The following is a 20587-nucleotide window of genomic DNA, read 5'->3' on the forward strand; positions in this document are numbered from 1 at the left end:
CAGCGCCTGATGTGGGGTGGGGGATGGGAAAGGCCCTGAGATTGGGCCAGGCACCCCATCAGCTGACAGAGTAGCCTGTGCAAATTCTGTGATTCTGTGACCCCCTCCCCATCAGGTTCTTTCTGCCCTTGTCTAGGGATGACCAGGCAGTCACTTTTATGCACGACTTTATGTGGGGCTCTGCTATGTCCACGGTACAAAAATGTACAGCACTTGATCTCAAAGCCCTCAGAGCAGGAGAGGCAGAGTGCCTGAGCCAGGCTTCTCAGTGGGAGGTGTGGTCCTTGAGGTAGAGTCCAGGGGTGGGTGGTGACCAGCACTCTTGGGGAGAAATTTCCTCTGGGAGAAATGCCAGAAGTCCTGAGGGTTCCTCATACCTCTCTGAAAAGAAAGGAGGTGGGAGTCGGGTCAAGTCCGATGTGGCGTGAAGAGTGAGGCTGAGTGCCCTTCCTTGCCATCGCCCCCACTCTGGTATTGCCCTCTTCTACTGACTCTGTCCCCACTGAGGTCCTATTCTGACACCCCCTCCCGCTCCATACCAGCCTTCTTTGCTCCCTCCCAGGCCACATTCCCTTCGGCACTTACGACACGGATATGGGGGTGTCCAGCTGTACGATGCAGGATCCACGCATCCTCTGCAGTTGGCGCCGGGTCAGCTTCCAAGGCCTGCTGTTCCCAAGCTCGGGGATGCCCTCGATCCTTTGGCTGGCTAGGTCTTCCCGGATCTCTCTGAGCATATCTTCAGCCTGGAGGGTACGGGAGTGGGGGGTGCAGCCAGTTCCCAGGAAGAGGTACTCCTCTTCCTCATCCCCTGAGGACTCCCAGGGGCTTTCCCCAGCAGAGTCTGTGTGGGTCGGGGATGGGGGGAGCTTTCCCCGAAGTTGGGCCCGATGCAAGGTTTCCACTACCACGTTCCCTCCCACTAAGGTCCCGTCTTCTTCCTCCGACCAGGTTGGTGCATCACCCCTGGGAAGGCTGCTTCCTCTTTGGATAACTTCCCTTGGCAGTTCAGGGGCACTTCGGCGTTGGGGAGCTTGGGGGTTAGGAGGCTGAGGGCGCAGAGGAACATCTCGGAGGTCCAGGGTGGAGAAGGTGAGGCGAGGGTCACGCCGAAGGGCCTGTGGGCGTAGTCGGCTCAAATGGTAGGGCCCTTTGGGGGAGCCTGGGATCAGGGTGCCATAGCCAGAGTCTGAGGTATCATCTGGAACCAACAGAGAGTCTTCATCTGTGTCTTCTGTCACTACCAGGTGGGGGATGATGGTGGAGAACTCAGGGGTCCTACAAGTAACCATAATAGTAAATGGTTAGAGTCCCATGCCGAGGGGTCAAGTTCAAGTCCAGGAAGTCACATCCCATCCAGAAATGGCCCCTCCTCCAAACTTGCTTCGGTATCACCTTTAAACCGTAAGGTTATGTTCTCATCTTGGGGGCTAGACTGTAAGCTCCCCTAAGGCATTTTAGCCACAGCACCTGGGTCAGGACCTCGTACCAAGCAGGTGCTCAGGTATTTGCCAAAGGCTGCCTGAGTTCCCCTGAGGTTATCCCCCAGTGACAGGTCTTTTTTTCCTTAACCATGATGCTGAACAGCTGTGTCACTGTGAATGAACCTCTCACCCTCTCTGGGGATTTGGACTCACCAGATCCCTGCAGCTGGAACATTCTGCAAATCCACATTGGCTTTCCCTCTCCATCCCCGGCCTGGGGAGCCTGCTCCTCTCAGGGAGCTCACGTTGCTTGGGTCTGTTTCCTTTGCTGCCTCCCACCCCACCTCCAGGCAGCCAGAGACTGACTCATCCCCAAGGCTGTCCCATGTGGTTCTTAGCAGGACTGATGCAAACCTGTTCTGCTCTAACCCATAGCCTGGGTTCCTCAATCTCTTCCCAGTGCCCCTGAAAGCTGTGTTGACATTTCTCTGCCTTGTGGGTTTCTCTTCCCTCCCTTCCTCCCCACAGCCCCCCTACTTTGAGAGACCTGTGGTCCCTGTGGGTCTTACCTCCCCTCTGCGCTGCTCTGAGAGCCCTCCAGGGAAGGCGAGGAGGGCCTGGTGCCTGGGGACTCCTGGTCCTGGTCCCGGTAGAGAGCCAGGAGCTCCCTCTTCTGTTGGACATACTCCTCTGCCTTCAGCTTTTGCAGGGTGACCTGGGATAGCCATACTTTCATTGATGAAGACTTGCTGTATGCCAGACTGGTGCTAAGTGTGCTACAGACATTATTTCATTTAATCCTCACAGATTCTGAATATATTATGAAGCCTATGAGGCAGATACTCTTTATTCCTCCTAATTTATTATGGAAAAACTCAGGATAAGTAACTGTCAAGGTCACAAAGCAAAAGACAGTGGGATGGAGCCAGGATCTGAACTCCTGAGCTGGCCCTGGGAGGGGTGGGTGGGGTGAACAGAAGTCTCCTTTTCCGGCTTGCACAGTTCTTCCTGCTTCTCATGTCCCCTTTGCCAGCCCTCTATCCAGTCTGTGCCCTCCTTTAGGAAGCCCTCCCTGATAGTGATGGCGATGTAAGTGTTCTGAATGGTGCTGGGCCTCGACTTACTACTGCCACTAGGGTGGACAGGGTCAGGCTCTCTCCTCTGTTCTCCTTCAGGGATGAAAACAAGACCATTGCAAGAGGAATGGAGAGAGGATACACTGTATTTTCTGTCTTCTTCCCCCAGGTGCCCTTTCACACAGGTGCCCTCAGAATCAAGTAGTGACGTCTGAGAAGTGGCTGATAGGGCCCCTCCGCAGGCCTGCGGTAATCTGATACACACCATCACCCTTCAGGGTGGGTAGCATGCATACCAGCCCATTTTACAGATGAGGAAACAGGACCTAGAGAGGCAAAGGCTTTGCTCGAGGTCCCACGGGAAGAGAAGCAGAACTGGGACCGGGCCTTCTCTTTGAGTCCTGGTTTGGCAACTGCACGGAAGGGCAGCCTTAAAGGGTGGAAAGTTGCTAAAGGACAATGTTTGCTTGTGGAGGGGGAGGGAAAGCAGCAGAACCTGCAGAGAGGTTGAAGGCAGAGGCTGGGCAAAAAGGAGGTGCTTTGGCAGCTGTGGGCAGCTTTGGTATCAGTACTCTCTAGTATGGCCATATCATTGTTTAAATATTGGAGTACTTCCATAATTGCTCTCTCAGCCTCCTGTCTCCCTTCCCTAGGACTACCCCATCCCTCAAGATCCAGTGGCTAGAGTGATAACATGGCACAGCGGAGGGTCTCTAGGGCACCCCTCACCCCCAAGATGCCCCACTCTAATTCGATAATGACCATGCCATACTGATTGTTAAATATTTTGATTATCTCCCCAGCTTGAGGTATATGAACTCGCAACTCCTGGACACTTGGGCCTTCTCAAAGCCTCTCCAGAAACACAGCGGGCATCTGGGTCAGGACAGAGACATGTTGGAAAAATGGATGAACAGGGATAGGAAACTAGCATCAGGTTTATATGGCAAGTTTCCTTTCTCTGGGTGTCCAGTCCCTCAGTCTCATGAGTGAAAAAGCAGGCAAAGATTCTTAGCAGTCTCAAAAGACTAGAGAGTTGGCCAGAGCAAGGGATGATGGTGCCTGGGGGTAGGAAACCAGCATATCAGGGCCACGTTCTATGATCTCCTCCCTCCTCTCCAGTGTGGGATGGAACAAGAAATAAGGATGGTGGGCGGAGTGGTTCTTGGGGCCAGGGTGGAGCTGGAGCAGTCTGCTGGGTGGCTGAGATGCTGTGCCCTTGGCCCCACAAGACCCAAGTTCAATAGAGTGTTTGGGAAGTCCAGGACAGGGATGGTGTGGGGAAGGAAAGAACTGGAAGGAAGGGGTGGGGTAATATAGGCATCTCCACTCACTGTGCCCCTGGCCCAACCATAGGAAAAAGCAGGGAGGGAGGCATCAGAAACCCGGCTGTTTGAGGTCCTCCCAGACATGCCAAGCCTCCCCAGCAACCCTGGGAGGATCTTCTCAGTTTGGGGAAGAGGACAGACAAGTTGGGAAGGGAAGAGGAAATTGGTTCCTGAGCCAAAATGCGACCCCTCCACAAAGCCAAGAAGAGGAAGGGAGGGCTTCCCCAGCAGGATTCTTCTTCCTTTGCTCTGGTAGAGAACACAGCCTTGACCGGAAACGCCTCTTCTTCCCGCTGCTGCCTCTGGGGTGGCTCCTAGATGCATCTGCTCCTCCCAGAGCTGCCCAAGTGGACTAGCACGGATCTCTCAAGGTGCCCACAGACTCTGATCCGCTGTGAGGCCTTTCCCCAGTCAGCACACAGCCCTGCCCAGGCACCACTGACCGCCACTGTCTTCTAGTGATGACAATAACAAACATTTATGTAGCGCCATTAAGTGCTGGGACTCGTGCCAAGCGGCAATAATAATTGTCCCATCACTCCTGCACAGAGGTGCCCACTATCACTGCAATTCCCCAGATGGGGACTGGGGTTGGAGACGTGATGTAACTTCCGTGAGAGCAACAGTAACAGGTGAGAGCTGGGCTCTAGCTAGTTCCTCAGCTGCCTGCTTCAGCCTCCCTCTGGCCATTTTTCGACCTCTGTCTCTGACGGCTTTTTTTGTTTCCACCACTGGTTCCTTTTTCCACTTCCCAGACCCTAAGCGTGGACCTTTCCCAGGATTTAGTCTGTCTTCCCTGGAGAAGTTCATTTTTTCCTAAAAGCTTAGGCTGTCCAGGCTAGACCTGTAGGAATAAAGCTGCACCTACATTTCTGTGGGGGGAGAAAGCAGTAGTCCATCCCTGGACGGTTGCTCTATCGAGGGGCCCCACAGACGTTCTACTGCCCTCATCAGTTTACAAAGACTGGTGGCAATACAGAGCAGTTTTCTTTTAAGAATTCGCTGTGAGACAACAGCAGGACAAACTAATTTCAGTTTCTTTGTCCTTCACTTTGCTAAATGAGGCCAGGAAGCTTGTGTGCTGCCTGGTTATGTATCAGAAGTGACCTCCTTTCCCCTGTTACCCAGGAGTGAGACTTCTGAAGGTGAATTGGTTGGAATAAAATCCTAATAGTTTGTAGGGGTCCCCTGGGGGTGGGGTGGGTATGTGTCAACTTGGGACTGGGAACCAAAGGAAGAAGAGAAAGTTCTGACAGTGGGGTGGTGAAGGAAAGGGGCTCCAGTAAGGGCCCCCCACCTGCTGCCTGGGGAGTTCTGTGGCTTGTTTAGGTATTCAAGGAAGTGGCAGTCCTGCAGGGCTGAAAGACACAAGATCTTGAAGCCCTGTCTTTCATTCTTCTTTCTTTCTTTTTTTAATGGCAAAATCCTCATATTTATTTTTTACTCTCCTAATTCATAGTTTTCAATATACTATTTAAACAGAGACTAAGCTCTAAATTTCCTTCTCTTAAATAAGCTCTCCACATAATGATACGGTATTATAGATAAGACAGCAGGAAGGATGCTTAAAATTGTTTTAAAAAAAATTAAAAAAATTTAAAAAAACAATGCTTAAAATTGTTTAAAGAACAAAACTATTTTCACAAGTTCCAGAAGCCCTAATGACCTAATGTGCCAATGACAAATCATTATTATTCTATTCATTAAAGCAAGCGCTATGAGAACCACTAATTTGATTTAAACTGTAAAAATAATGAAGTTGCATTCTTTAGAAATAGTCTTTCTTTGTTCAAAATGTCCCCTTTTTTGGTAACCGAGATATAATTGACATATAACATTATATTAGTTTTGGGTGTACAGAATAATGATCCAATATTTGTATATATTACAAAATAATCACCTCAGTAAGTCTCATTAATATCTGTCACTATACACTTCACAAAAAAAATTTTTTTTCTCTTGTGGTAAGAGATCTTAAGATCTATTCTCTTAGCAACTTTCATAGTTCATTCTTTGTCCCCACTTGAACCTCAGGACTGTGTTTCTATCCTTTCCAAAGCCCCTAAGATATCTCCACTTGGCTACCCCCCACTACATCCTTTTCAAAGTGCTTCTGCTTACTGAATAGTACCCTAGACTCACCCCTCCCAGGAAGCAATAACTAATTCAACAGGTTTCTCTCTTTGTTAAGATTTCATTTCACTCGGGGGTTCCATTGCCAAAGCAATCTTTCAAATGGGAACTTTGGGAAGGAAGTCATGCTTTGTCCTTTCTAACCTGTGACCTGCATCAGGAGCGTTTACCTAGGGCTGGGTAGTAGGCTGCCTGCTTAATCAGAATGACTTATTTGACTCTTCCCCATGAGGCAAGGACTGTTATTATTTAAGTCCACTGCAGGTGAAGACATGGAAGCTTGGGGGGTGGGGTGGGCACACAATTCACCCAAATCACCCAGCTAGGAAGAGGTAGAACTGGTGTCTGAACCAGTTCTTGCATTCAGTGTGGGCTTTTAACCACAGCCTCCCAAAAGCTCACCTGTCTCTTCCTTCTTCTTTAGCTCCTTTCTCTACCCCCATCCCCTACACATTTTTCCCCCTTTTTGCAACATGTTCCTAAGAACATGGCACTAAACCTCTGTATTTCACACCAAAACCAGTACAGCAAATCTCCTGCCACCAATCTCTTCCTCCTCCAGCCCACCTATCACCCTGCCAGCTGTCAATTCAAGATTGACATGGGTTTCACCATGGCAATTTCTTGCTCAAGAATCTATGGTGGCTGTCTTGTCAACCCACTCAATTCAACCTTGTCCTGTCTACACGCTTCTGTAGCTCTTGGGAGTCCTATAGAACCTGGCCTCTCATCACTTGCTCACACAAATCCTTTGTTCCAGACTTAGACAGACATTGTCACTGTCCCCAAAATAATTCAACCCAACTGCTCCCTTGACGTTCTGCTCACGGTCTTCCCTAGACTTAAAAGGCCAATTTAAATCTTTACTCTTTGGCCATTCTGCTCCAGTGGTGGGTTGAATAGTGGCCCCAGAAAGATACGTCTAGGTCCTCACCCTAGAACCTATTTGGAAGGTTCTACACTTATTTGGAAAAAGGGTCTTTGCAGATGTGCAAAGATCTTCAATTAAGGATCTCATGATGAGATAATCCTGGCTTTAGGATAGACTGGTGTCTGTGTAAGTGATGGGAGTGGGAGATTTGGACACAGAGACATACAGAGAGGAAGGGCACAAGAAGACAGAGGCAGAGACTGGAGTGAGATGGACACAAGCTAAGGAACACTTGAAACCACCAGAAGCTGGAGAGGCAAAGAAGGATTCTCCCCTAGCGTCCTGAAGGGGAAATAAGTGGGCTTGCTGACACTTTGATGTCTAAATTCTGGCTTCCACAACTGTGAGAGAATAAGCTTCTGCTGCTTTAAGCCATTAAGTTTGTGGTAACTAGTACAGCTCCATTTGGATCTTTTGAATTCCTCTAGCTTTTATCACATGAATCTGTCCTGTTAAATACCTTCACTTGTTCCTTGTTATCTATAGGACAAAGTTCAACTTCCTTAGCATAGCATCCAGTAGTAGGCACGATCTGGTAGTACCTACCTCCCAGCCTCTCTGCCACTACACCTGCCCTTGGACTTCATATCCTGGTAATATGAACTCCTAGGCCAGTGGTTCTCTCCACACACATGGTGTTTCATGTTTTCCACATCAGCACATTCTGCTTCTCCATTTGGAATACCTTCTTTCCCATCCTTGTTCCCCTACAAACTCCTAGATATCCCCACAAATGGTGATCAGACCATCACCCCTTTGTCAAGGTGTCACAGCATCTGACCTCTGTGCTGTCCCTTTCCCAACCAACCCACCAGACAGAACGAATTACTCCCTCCTTGGCCACAGTTCCATTCTGCATACATGTTTCCATTATTTGTATACTAATCTGTCTAGCTAGGCTGCCGGCCATGTTCCCTGAGGGGCAGGATGATGCTTTATTCTTTTCTGAGTCCCTAGCACCCAGCCAGTGCCTGCACCTAGCAAGGGCTCCACTGGTGTCAAATGGAAGATGAAGTTCCGAACATCATTGTTTTGGGGTGTAAAGACCTTTAGGGGATGCTGTCTTGGGCTCTCCCAGTGACTGGTACAGTTGTTGGCCAAAGGCTTTCTTTCCTGCTCTTGTCGATGGTCAAGGCTATGTCTCCCTCCCGAGGGGCCGAACTGGACTGAACCCGCATCCATCCCAGCCTCTTTCTCTTCCTCCTTCCCTCTTGCGCTCCCATCTCTGACCTCTGAGGACCCCTCCACCCCTCCCACTTCTGGCTTTCACATACCTGGGCCTGCTGGGTCTTCTCTAGCCACTGGGCACGGTCTGTAGCACTGGGACACTGCACAGTGAGGGCACTGGAGACACAGTGGAATTCAGTGAGATGGATCACCAGGAAGCTGTCTGGGTGGAGGAGAAGGTCTGCTCAAGGGCTAGACCTTATTTGATGCCCATCCTGACTGCTCCTTCCCCTTGCCAAGAGGAAAGGAGAAGGAAAAGGTCCCCAAAGAAGAGACATACTAGGGTCCCGTAGTGGTCGGCACACAAGCTTCTCCAGCATGAGTGGGGGGCGGATGACCTTGGCTTTGTTGACCTTGCGTTGGGGCTTGGTCACTAGGAGCACGTCAGAGAAGAGGAAGAGGTACACGTCCAGCTGGGAAGCCATGCGTAGAAGAAAGAGACAGGGTCAGCTGGAGCAGGGGAAGAGAGTGGGACACGGATCAGGCCCCGCGTTGTGTGTGTGCATGGGTGCACATGTGCACAGGGGACAAGTGCACAACTGTGGAGTGCTAGAGCTGGAAGGGGTGTCACTTTGGTCCTGTCTCTAGCTTTACAGTCCAGGAACGTGGCTGACTCAGGGGCATACAAACAACCAGAGCTTCACCACACCATGTCCTTCTCCCAACACACACAGACACAGACAGACAGACACACGAACACATCTCTGTGCCCATTTCCAGCTTTCCTGATTCTTATTCTGTCTCCTGGGATCCCTCCCTTCTCTGCGATATACATCTCATCTTCTCCAAGGTTCCCCATAGCCCCTCACCTTCCCTTCTCGCCCCTCCTTCACTCGCACGGGTCCTTCCAGCAGCAGCTGCCTGATGTACTCAGAAGCAACCCCCAGCATGGGGGACGTCAGGTCCAGGGTGCAGAACGGACGCAGGTTCTGAGGGACATGGGGTGGGGAGGATCGTGGGGCTGGGCAGGGCTGCCTCCCCCTCCCAGCCATGGTGGTTCTTTGCTCTGTCACTGGCACCTTGCCTTCTCATCCTTGCCCTCTTGGAGGGAGAAGAAGCATTGAGTACTTCCTTCTCACTCTCTGGAACTCCTCATGTGGGAGGAGTGATGCACACGGCCCCTCTGCGGCCCCCTCAGAGCCCCAGGCCTCTGCTTCTTCTGTTTCCCTGGGGACCTTGCTTGTTCTGCGCCTCCTTGCCTCTGCCCTCCCTCACCTTCTGCACCTCCTCGCTGGACGGCTCCAGCACGTCGTAGGGCCCGATGCGTCGGACTGCAGCCACCAGGCTCTCCTGCTCTTCGTGCCGGTGGACCAGCTGGTTGATGTGTCGCAGGAATGACTCCACAGCGGCAATCTACGTGATGGGTGGGGTGTGGAAGGAGGAAGAGCTCAGCCCCTTACCCTGTACGTCTCCCCTAGTCAGTGACAGCACGGGCGGCCAGCCGGTGCCACATGGCCACATACGTATGAAGAAAGAGACCCCTGAGAGTTCCTAGAAATCAGTTCCCACAGGCCAGTCCCCAGCACCCGAGGCCATGGCACTGCCAGGCCACCTACCATGGCTCTCAGTGCTTCCTGGACGTGTGCCTCAGGACTCCTCTTAAGCACAGCCTGGAGCAGCAGTGGGTACTTGGTGACTCGCTGGTGGGGCTTGATGAGCAGGTCCCCCAGCATCTGTCTCCCTGAGAGCTTGTGCTTCTCACACCACTGCCAGCAGAGGAGGGCAGGGGGTCAGGAGTCGGCAAGCCCTCTGCTGCCCCATTCCAGTGATGGCCTCAGCCTCAGACCCAGCTGGAGATCAGGGATGACCTGGAGGTCTAGGGTCCGCCCCACCCCCCTTCCCAGCAGCCCCTCTCCCACCTGCACAAAGGCATGGAAGAGAGGATTATTGTCTTGCTGCTCCCGGGCGTAAGCCATGGTCCGCTTCACTTGCAGGCAGTATTGGACATAGGGCTGGAACCGCTGGCTGAACTGAGGGAGAGACATGGGCAGGCAGGGGAAGAAGGTCATGAAATCTGGCCTCCAGCTGCAGAGCATGGGGAGCAGGGGGGGAGAGCCTCTCATTGACCCTTAGTCCAGCTCTCGCCAATCTCTAACCCCCATGATGCTTTCCCCTACCTGTGACTGCCAGTCCCTTTCTCTGGAGTCCAGGAGAAGCGGAGGTCCCCAGAGGCAGAAGCTGAGGTCCCCACTGCTACTCTTTCAGGCCCCATGCACAGCCCCTGATGTACCCTGCCACTCTGGACGTACTCTCCCACCATCAATAATTCAGCTGGAATGTTTGCAGGACTCTGCAGGTCCTGTCTCACATGGGTGGCGGCTAGTGACCTGAGTCTTGCCCAGAAGCCCTGTTCCTGGGCTTGTTCCCAGGAGATGAGTGCTCCCCCCAACCTCTGTACCCCCTTCGGGCTCTGCAAGGCCCACGTCTTCCTGGTTAGGTAAAATTGTGGAAGAAAGTCTGACCCCAGGCCTCTTGCTTTCTCTTGTCCCATTTCTCCATGCTCTGGGTGATCTGGAGCCTTTTACGGCCCCTCCCTCATTTACCCAGAAGATGCCTTGCTTAGACCCCATTCTTCTCCCAGCTCTTTGGCAATGCATCTCTAGCCAAGAAGTAAGATTGTGTAGTTAAGAGATCAGGTATAACCCTTCCCTGAGATAGCTGCGTTTCATTTCGAAAGAGTCATCCAAAGACCAAAGATCTTTTGGGACAGAGGTCATACCTGTGGAATGAAGGGCAGGAGGCGAGGAGATATTCTGGGGTGGGGGCTGTGCTCTCAGACCCCCTTCAAGCCATAGAGGAATTCAAGTGACAGAGGCATACCCTGCAGGCAGGACCTCTCTGGGCCCTCCCAGGCCTGCCCCAGCCAGATGTAGCCCTTTGCCATGTCTCACCGTCAAGAAGCCCTTTTGCAGGCTGACAGGGTCCAGAGGCTGGCCTGAGGCTCGAGTCTCCCCCAGGGTGGGCCCCAGCACCTCCTCCCAAAAGCTCTTGTGGGCTCGAATCAGGCTGGGGACATTTCCAAAGAGGGTCTCAGCTGATACCTGGAGGAGGGAGCAGAACTCAGCCACAAGCCTTGGCAGGTCACCGTCAGACAGCTCTGGCCATGGACAGACAAGGACCCATAAGCTTGGCTGGTGGAGGGTGGGCTCAGGATGAAACTTTCAGGGGAGCTGAGAGATCTAAGGGGCTAGGGTTTTCCCTTCTACTCCTCTGGCACTTGGGCTGAGCTCTGCTGAGTCCTAGAAAAGAGCAGAGGCCAGCCTGCTTGGGGTCTAGAGCAGGAAGGGGAGTAGGAGGGCAGGGGGTATCCTGGAAAATGAGGCCATGGGAATCAAGACAGAGCAGCCTGGGGGGGCTCTCTGGGAGCCCACCCCCACTCTGTGGCCTCAGAGCTTGGGATGTGGCCAGGTCCTCCTGAGTGCCCACTCACCTCAGTCAGCAGTCCCACTCGCTGCAAATTCAGCAGGCCGGCAGTCAGGAGCTGGAGGCAGGGAAAGCCAAGGGTGTCAGCACCTGACTCCTCCTCTGGGGACCCCAACCTAGCCCTTCAATGTATCCCCATCCCAGCTTCACCACTGCTAACCTGATTCCCAAGATCCCCAGCAGGTCTCCAATGGGGGGATCTCCTGGTTAAGTGTCCCCGCCTTCCCTCCACCCCTCTCCATGGCCCTCACTTCCTGGCCTGGGGGAGTGGGAGACCATGTAAGGGAGATGGGTGGATGGCTGAGGTGTTGCCTGGGCTGGGGATGGGAGCAACTCACATTGGTCATGATCTTGAGCTTCCGCACATAGATCAGCTCGGTGGTCAGCAGCTCCCAAAGCGCTTCCTGTTGGTGGCAAAGCTCTCGGCTCATCTCCTGGGGTGGGGACAGCACTGGTTCAGTTGGGGAATGATAACAAGAACAGCAGCTGGCACCTGTTTAAATGCTACTAGATCTACCTCACAGATGATGACCTTTTAATCCTCAAGTGTGTAGGTGGTTTTATCCCCATTTTACAGATGAAGGCACTGAGGCCCAGAGAGGCTTCCTGTCTCCATCAAGTTGTCACTAGTAAGTGGCAGACCCAGGAGTAGAACCTACAGCAAGTTGTCTCCAAATGCTTTCCCCACGTGACCCTACTTCCCAAGGCCTTTCCCCCCTTCCAGGGCAGACGTGAGGTGTCTGTGGGCATCTATGATACTGGAGGGACAGACTCTGTGTTCCAGGCCCACCTTATGCCCAGGCACCAGCTCCTTCCAGGACTTCTCAATGACCAGGCTGCTGTCGCTGCCCTCTCCGATCTCCCAGTGCCGCCGTTCCTCAGGGGGCAGGCGGGGCATCCCAAACATGCTGAATGTATGCAGCCTCATCTCCAGCTGGCGGGCCTTGCTGACTTCCTGGGGGAGCGGAAAAGGGGATTAATCCTGGCCATATCCTGGGCACGCAGACCCCCGGCCTGGGGATGGCTGTGCGCGCAGGTACGTACGTGAGTGCGTGCGTGCATGCGCATGCGTGCCTGCGTGTGTCTGGGAATGGGAGGTGGCAAGTAGCACTGTCACCTGAGTGGGGACGCAGAAGCCTGGGGGACAGGGGAAAGGGCGTTGCTGGAATATGGACAGAGAGGCACCTTGGCCTGCCAAAAACGTGCCAGACGGAGGAGTCTGACCGAGGCTCCCTGACCGGAAAGACTCTTTCTAGGGCTCTTCTGAGTCAGAACCCCCTCACAGGGACCTGCAGGTGGAGACCAAGGGACCTGTGGTCTCAGGCAACATTCTGACATTTGCCTACAAAACGGACATTTTTATGAGGCAGCATGGCTTGCAGATGTGTCCCTGAGAGGGTCTCTCCACAGAACCGAATCCCGCGCTGTACAGGGGCTGGCCACTCTCTCCACTCTGATCATCTGTGGACAATACAGCTCAGGCTATGAGCCTGGGGACAGGAGAAGAGGGACCTCTTACCTTGAATTTAGGGGAGTGTGGTGGGCCAGACCCAAAAGGGCCTCCATACTTCTTCTCGGGCTCTGGTTCTCGCATCTTCAGAGGAGACACACCTCGGACCTGGCCAGAGCCCTTGGCAAAGGGGACATAGCCATGGAGGTGTCGGCGACCAGGATCCTGGAGGAGGAGGAAGAGCAGGGTAAGTTCTTAGGGGGCCTCCCTTCTCCCCGAAGTCCCAGAGAGGTAGCGGGGCCAGGCTTGACTGCAGGTGGTGTCCCCTACCCCTGCAAGTGGGGCTGGCTCACCTCTCCCCTCAAACCAGTCTGGGGTGAGTCACTCATGCTCTGAGTCACAGCAGCTGCTGCCAGGGAGGCCAAGCTGAGCTGGGCAGGGGCCTGCCCACTTGGCTCCCCTAGTGGGCCCAGGGGCAGAAGTGGGGGCCTCTAGAGCAGGAGCACAGGCACCTACAAGCCTGGGATCTGGTGTGGACACTCCCCCAAGGGCCCACCCGCTCACATGTGTGCTCCCTATCCTGCGGGCGTGCATGCATAAAGCACAGTGCGGGCTGCATTCTGGGTCCTTCCCAGCTCACCCTGCGTGGGAACGGCTTCCCTCGCATGCGGGGATGAGGGCACACACATGTGTGGCCTCCTCCCCAGGGGCATGCGGCCCGTGTCCTTTCCAGCTGGGAGTGGCTGTGCTTCCTCATGAGAGATTGAGACCATGGCCACAAATCTCCTCCTGGGCAGGCCTGGTCACATTCCTTGATCTGCCTGTGGCCTAACAGCACATACTTCCTAGTCTCCCTTCCAGCCCTCAGCCCGGGAGAATCCCCAACTGTCCTCCCTGTCTCCCAGGGCCGAATCTTATTCCAGGAAGGCAGGGAATACCCCCAGTGGGAAGCAGAACTGTCCTCAGGGTGCAGGGGCTGCTTGGAGGCTGAAGGAAAGGCATTTCAGGCAGGCCAGGGGGGTGGAGCTGCGGGGAAGCCAAGGCAGGCCCCCACACCCCTCCCCACTTGCAGAGTAGAGACACCCTGAACCTTTGCTCTTCCTTCAGTGCTGACTCAGACAGAGCAGGCCTCAGGGAACCCACAGGCTCCTCCCAAGTAGAGGCGGGAGTCTGGGAAGTGCCAGGTTCCCTGCTCCCCGTGACCCTCCCCAACCAACTCCAGGCCTCAGACCTGTCTAAAAGCACCTCCTCCAAGGCCTGGCTTCACCCATCTGCCTGGGATGGGTGTGGAGTCCTGAGAGCCTGGATCAACACTAACCTGCTCTCCCTCGCAACCCAGGAAAGAAGGCAGGGGTGAGGGACAGGAATAGACCACCTCATGAAGCTGCAAGAGAGATGTGAAAGCCTCACTATTCTCCCTCCTGCCCCTCCCAGGTCACTCTTGGGGCAGCCTGGACTCACCAGCCCAGGGGCAACTTGGGAATGGAGACGGTCAGCAGAACCCTGGTTGGAGGCCTGATAACGGCCCCCGTAAGTCTCAATGCGGGATGCCACAAGTCCTTGGAAGGGACCCTCATCTGGAGGAACAAAGGTCTGCATCTCTTCTTTCCTGGGTCACCTCTGAAGGGTCATAGCTTCAATGTCAAGGAGAAAAGGTTCTCCTGAGGCTGCAAAGATTTTAAAAAAAAAAAAAAAAGGAATGGAAGGGCCAGCCTTGATCAGTGGGTGGCACCAGGTTGGGGACCAAGAGGGGGAGGGGGATGGGGAAGATGATGGAGTCGTGGAGGAAGGGCCAAGGGCTTGTCACTTACTGCAGGAGTATAGCTGCCTACCTGTGACTTGGTGGGGGTAGGATATGGCCATGCATGCTGGGGAGGGAGCCCCATGGAGCTATGCCTCCTCCCTTACATGTAAGCACATCTGGCATACCAGCTCCCTCAATGGCATCAAAGGATGCTGTAGTCCTCAGAGCAGCTGGGAGCAAGGGTCACAGGCAGGTCCCCAGGCTTTCTGGATGTCCCTCCTTTCCAGGCACCTAGCCATACCCTCCCTGTGGCCTAGGGAAGAGGTGCTGGGAAGCCCTCGGGTGGGGGCACGCTGGAGACTGTGCCACCTACCCACTATTTCTGTATAGCCCTAAACTAAGAATGCTTTTGACATGAGGAAATAATTGGAAAAAAAATTAAAAGAAGAATAATATTCCATAACACATGGAAAGTATATAAAATTCAAATCTCAGGGTCCCTATCAAGTTTTCTTTTTCTTTCATTTTTTTTTAAGATTTTATTTATTTATTTGACAGAGATCACAAGTAGGCAGAGAGGCAGGTGGTGGGGGGGGGGGAAGCAGGCTCCCTGCAGAGCAGAGAGCCGGATGTGGGGCTCAATCCCAGGACCCTGGGATCATGACCTGAGCCGAAGGCAGAGGTTTTAACCCACTGAGCCACCCAGGTGCCCCCCTAAATCCATTTTTCTTGGAACACAGCCACATTTACACATCTCCAGTTATCTACCACTTTCTTGCTAGTTGTGACAGAGACTGTCCCTATAGACTTCAAGTCTGAAATATTTACTGTCTGGCTCTTTACTAACAGTTTGCTCGCCCCTTACCTGGACCCTCCTGCCCAGACAGGGAGGGGAGGGAGGACAGTTATCAGGTGGCTGGGCTTAGAGACAGCAGGCTATGTTTGGTCTCCCCCCCCCCCCCCCCCCCCCCCCCCCCGGCCTCTGGGAAACCTCCATGGAGCTGGGAGCCAGCCGGGGGCTCCATCCCTTCCCCTTAAACCTGGATAGAGGACCCACCCTTTGAGTGGGCAGGACCTGGAGAGCAGAGGCCTAAGCAGGTGCTTGTTCCCCTTCAGATGGGCTTGAGGCCCCTGCTCAGCCCTCCCCTTACTTTTCTCTGATTTATGAGCGAAAGAGGAAAAAGTTCATTGTCTCCCCGGCCCCTTCCCAATAATCCTCCCTGCGAGGGCTGCCTCCGTCTCCTTTGCCCTCTCCCTCCCCCTGGTCCTTTTCGAGCTGGGACGCCGGCTGGCCTCAGCCTCTCGCCCCAGCGCCGCCAGCCCGCCCCGCCCCCGACCGCCCGGCCCCGCCGCGGCTCACCTGTGTCCGCAGGTGTCCCCGTGCCCGCCGCCCGCGCTGCCGCCCGCCGCCCGCGGGGCTCCCGGTCCCCGACGGCTCCCGCGGCAATGTCGGCCCCGCTGCCCGGCCTGGGTCTGGGACCGAGCGGCCCGTGGGACCGGTGCAGCGAAGGGCCGGGCCGGGAGGTAAGGTGGCGGGAGAGGGGCGGGGACGCGGGCTGGCGCCGCCCTCTCACCACGGGCCCGGGACCGGCCGTGCCGTGTGGGCGCCCGTGTGGCCCTGGGGACGGAGGGTCCGGTGCCCGTGACGCAGCCGCCACGCTCCCCGGGAAAGAAGAGCTCACTGCGCAGGGCTCCTCTTCCCCTCCCTCCTTCGCACCTGAGCACCTGAACTCGCCAGCCACCTGGCCCGGGCGGAAGGCCGGGAACCTCGCGCCACCCTGGCGCTCTCTCCTCGTGGCCAAACCCCTTCCGGGCACCAGAGTAATGAGGCACACATGCGAGGCTGGGCGTCGCAGGAGGCGGCGAGAGTAATGACCCGGTGTTCTCTGGTGTCCACCTTGCTTCCAGGTGCAGCGAGTGGCCGGCTCTAGGGGAGTGGGACTGCCAGTGAGTGCGGCTTCTGTGCCCCCTCGTGCCCATTCTGGGCTGAGTCCAAAGTGTGACCCTTATCTCTCACATGCTTGCCCTGGCCATCAGGTGGAAGGATATGTCTGGACTTTGCCTTTGCTCCAGGGATGGTACCAGGCAAAGACCTGACCCAAAGCTTCTCCCACTACCCGAGACTGTGGGTGGGAGGACAGGGGTGTCAGATGGGGGCGTCTGCACCCTTCACTGGCCAACAGGCATGTCCCAGGCTCCACCTGCAGTGAGGGTGTCATCCCAGCCCCCGCTGGGGCTGCTGACATAGAGGCCTTCAAGGAAGGGCACTGGCGGGGCACTGTATGAAAGGACCACATTCTCACATTCCCACCCACCGCCTGACAGGAGTGCTGGGTATTGGTGATCACAAGTGTCCACGGTGCAGGGTCATTGTGATCTTACAATCAAGAAGCCAAAGAGTCTGTGGTGGGGTGGGGAGGGGTGCAGGCCCCAGCACCTCCACCCTGCCCTGTGGTCTTCCTGCCACGGCCAGCCATGCAGTGACCCATGGGCCTCCTTCCATTTGTAGAGCATTCGGGAATTTATGAAGCACTTTCAAAAGCATAATCTCATTGTAGCACTAGGGAAAGGGTCCTCCATGCTCCTCTCCTGTCTGCCAGCTTAAATCCATAAGCGATTGGAAGTGTTCTAGTCCTCATGTGGACTCTGATGACTCCGTTTTGTTTGGGAGAGGAATGTTTATGGGATGATTTCTAATTTCCTCTACCTAACTCTCCTCCTAAAACCATGGGATGGTTTCTAATTTCCTCCGCCTTCCTCCTATTTGCCCTCCCAAATCCTCTTTTCTCTGAGCTTGCTGTTTTGTGATTGCTCCATTGTTTCAGAAGAGTTCCTCCAGCTTCCCGCATCTTACCTCTTGCTTCTGGCCTCTGGGTTGATCAGCATTGGTTTCCCAGAGAGGAGTCGAGTAGGGCGGAACTATACTGAAGAGAAGCCCTTTTCTCTTCCATTCACAGCTCATGTGTGTCAATGTGTGTGTGTGTGAGAGAGAGAGATTTAGGGGTGACAAGAGTAGCCATGAGGGAGAGAGAGGTAATAAACCAGGAGATGGTGATTACAGGCAGTATTAAATGACACCCCAGAGAGAGCTGGTGCCAAGGGGCCCCTAGCTTCTGTTCCCAAAGTCAGAAGAAGGGGGAAGGAGGAGTAAGTGGGAAAGGGAGATTGAGAGAACACCAGAGACAGGCCTGGACTTATAGCGCTCTGGGCGAGCTGGCTGGACTGGCCCAGTGGACACACGGAGAGTTAACCCTTTCACTTTCCTCAAGTCTGAGATCCAATCTCTGCCCGACACTGCCTTGGGGCCTGTCTTCAGCCTCTCTGGGAGGAGAGGTTCCCAGGGAAACCTGGAGTCTAAAAGTGGGAGGTGTGGCTGGGTGCAAGCTGTCAGCTGAGAGGCAGAACTCCTGGCTTCTAGTCCTTCTTTTCTGGCTTTGTCAGATCCTTGCCCTCACAACCTCTGTTTCCCCAGAGCCCTGCCTCTGCTGTGGAGAGCTGCCTTCAGACAGACTGAGGGGGAACCCAGCTCAGACAGCTGAATGAAGCCCAGAGAGCCAGAGGGTTGGAGGGTTGGCCTCAACTCTGGGGCCCTGGGGAGCACCTGGCCCTTGGCCCAGAGAGGGGCACCTGGATGATTGTTTTTCCTCCTGGCCGGCCCGGGCTTTTCTCCCACCTCTGGCTTGAGTCCTATTCCTTCTCTGAGCCCGAGTTTCTCCCTTAGCATGGAAACCCTTCATCAAGGGATGCCCCAGCTCCACACCACAGCTGATGAGAAAGGGTCTGTCTGTCCAAGATCAGAGCTTTGTGGATCCAGAGCGTGAGGGTGATTTTCTGGGGCTCCATGTCCTTCCTCCCTTCCCTCACAGGGAGACTCACTTGAGCCCAGAGCTCTGCCTGGCCGGCACCTCTCAGGGCAGGGCGGAGGCCATCCGGGTTAATGAGGTGCTAGCAGGGGCATCCTCCTTGGCCCAGGGTCAGGAAGAGGAGGGAACCTGAGGGCTCGAGCTGGGAGGCACCAGGGCACGTGAGGAAGCTTATCACCAGGAAGCCAGGCCACTGGGCACAGATCAGAACTGATGTCCTCCTTCCCTTTGCTGCTTTCCTTCTGCCCCCCTCGCTCTGGGCCTTCCACACTTACTGACAGTGTTCATCTGCACCAGAAGGTACGAGGAATGTATAGAACACATATTCCCAGTATGAGGAATAGTCCTCTTCCTAGTATAAGAGACAGTTCTTGGCCTCCAGGAGGCCACAGACTAGTGCAGAGACAGACGGATGGTGAACAGGACACTGATGTACAAGTCGTACATATAAGGAACGAGCCAAGAGCTATGTATGGGAGCACTTTGGAGGGACTAACAGTGACATAAAGGAGCCAGGGAAGCTTCATAGAGGAGGTGAACTTTGAGCTGGGACTTTAAGGATGAGTAGGAGTTTGCTGCGCCAAGGAGGAGGAAAGGGCATTTCCGGAGGAGGGAACAGTGTGAACAAAGACCCTGACACGTGGAGGAGCATGTTTAAAAGGCAAGGGGGAAAGGGCAGGCTTTCCCGAAGACCTCCTGAAAGTCAGCTGTGGAGGCTTCCTGGGGACCTCGTACCCTCAAAGCAGCGGATCTCTGGGCCGTGGCTTGGGAGGACAAACCCTCTTCCTGGCATTCAAGGACCTCCTCAATATGACCCCAATGACACTTCCTGCCTTTTTCTTGCTACTTCCCTACTCCATCCCTGGACATGTCCCCAGTCTCTGAGTCTGCCTTAGTGGCCCTGATTCCATGCCTTTGCTCAAGCCCTTCCTCTCAGCTGGCACAATGTTCTTGGCCCTTTGTCCTCCCATCTCCATCTCTGCCCCCTTCAGGGTCCTTCCCATCAGCTGTTTCCTTCATGAACCATTTCCTGCTGGTTCCCCAACCAAAGGGACCACGTTCCTCTCTGCTTTCGAGGCTCCCTGCTTTGGCCTCTGTGTTTCTTTCTTTTCTTTCTTTCTTCCTTCCTTCCTTTCTTTTTTTTTTTTTTTTTAAGATTTTTATGTATTTGACAGAGAGAGAAAGCACAAGCAGGGGGAGTGGGAGAGGGAGAAGCAGGCTCCCCGCTGAGCAGGGAGTCTGAAGTGGGACTAGATCCGAGGACGCTGGGATCACAACCTGAGCTGAAGACAGATGCTTAACCATCTGAGCCACCCAGACATCTCTGCTATGTTTCTTTAAAAGAAACACTCTCAGGGCACCTGGCTGCCTTAGTCATTAGGCATCTACCTTCTGCTCAGGTTGTGATCCCAGACTCCTGGGATCGAGCCCCCTATTGGGCTCCCTCCTCCATGGGGAGTCTTCTTCTCCCTCTCCTGCTTCTGCTGCTTGTGTTTCCTCTCTCCTTGTCTCTCTCTCTGTCAAATGAATAAAATCTTTTTTTTTTTTTTAAGACACTGCTCTTATCCTGCCCAGTACTGTTGCTATTCCATATGTCCATGTCCCTCACTAGACTCTAAGCCCTTTGAGGGCAGCCAGCGCCCAGCATAAGGCCTAGGACTGGCCCGACCAGTGTCTGTGGTGTTGAACTGTATTGATTCGTGAGAGGATCCAGATAGAATCGACTGGTGGGTAGGCTTGCCTATTCTGTCATCTCTCTGCCCTGGCTCAAAGGAACCACCTTTGTTTTTTAAATATCTTGGAGTCTTCCCTAACTTTAGTTTGGCATTCCTGCTTCATTACAGAGTTTTAACATTTCCTCGGTGCTCCTGCTAAAGGATTCTGACCCGTTAGGATGAACACACCATGTAAGTTTTACCTTGCACATCACTGCTGATGGATTAGTACCGGTTTCCCTAGAATATTATGGCAAGGAGGATTCTGTGGAT

At 54.1% G+C, this 20587-nt stretch overlaps 2 protein-coding genes across 5 annotated transcripts in view; one reads left to right on the top strand and one right to left on the bottom strand.

The window, feature by feature from the left end:
* The window catches only part of TNFRSF1A (TNF receptor superfamily member 1A), a 29894-nt gene extending 13011 nt beyond the window's left edge, over nucleotides 1-16883 (top strand). Inside the window, exon 11 of the transcript XR_004384713.1 lies at nucleotides 16873-16883. The gene's annotated coding sequence lies outside the window, so the exon portion shown is untranslated. The remainder of the gene's footprint in view (nucleotides 1-16872) is intronic.
* On the bottom strand, nucleotides 155-16748 carry PLEKHG6 (pleckstrin homology and RhoGEF domain containing G6). 4 transcript variants are annotated; one of them, XM_032874804.1, is made up of 16 exons: nucleotides 16634-16748; nucleotides 14454-14659; nucleotides 13062-13217; nucleotides 12333-12497; nucleotides 11881-11976; nucleotides 11550-11600; nucleotides 11011-11160; nucleotides 9979-10089; nucleotides 9676-9825; nucleotides 9335-9472; nucleotides 8929-9048; nucleotides 8400-8532; nucleotides 8167-8282; nucleotides 1994-2139; nucleotides 586-1278; nucleotides 155-381 (listed from the first exon to the last, which is right to left on the bottom strand). In XM_032874804.1, exons 2-16 carry the CDS (start codon nucleotides 14589-14591, stop codon nucleotides 372-374), a joined length of 2373 nt encoding a protein of 790 aa, XP_032730695.1. In that variant the 5' UTR covers nucleotides 14592-14659; nucleotides 16634-16748; the 3' UTR covers nucleotides 155-371. The 4 variants fall into 4 exon arrangements, with proteins under 4 accessions (XP_032730695.1, XP_032730694.1, XP_032730693.1 ...); XM_032874803.1 differs by lacking the exon at nucleotides 16634-16748 and adding an exon at nucleotides 16462-16481; XM_032874802.1 differs by lacking the exon at nucleotides 16634-16748 and adding an exon at nucleotides 16097-16145.
* Nucleotides 16884-20587: the final 3704 nt, after the last annotated feature.

This window comes from Lontra canadensis, unplaced genomic scaffold, assembly GCF_010015895.1.
Source record: "Lontra canadensis isolate GAN:19392208 unplaced genomic scaffold, GSC_riverotter_1.0 scaffold53, whole genome shotgun sequence".
NCBI classification, from domain to species: Eukaryota; Metazoa; Chordata; class Mammalia; order Carnivora; family Mustelidae; genus Lontra; species Lontra canadensis.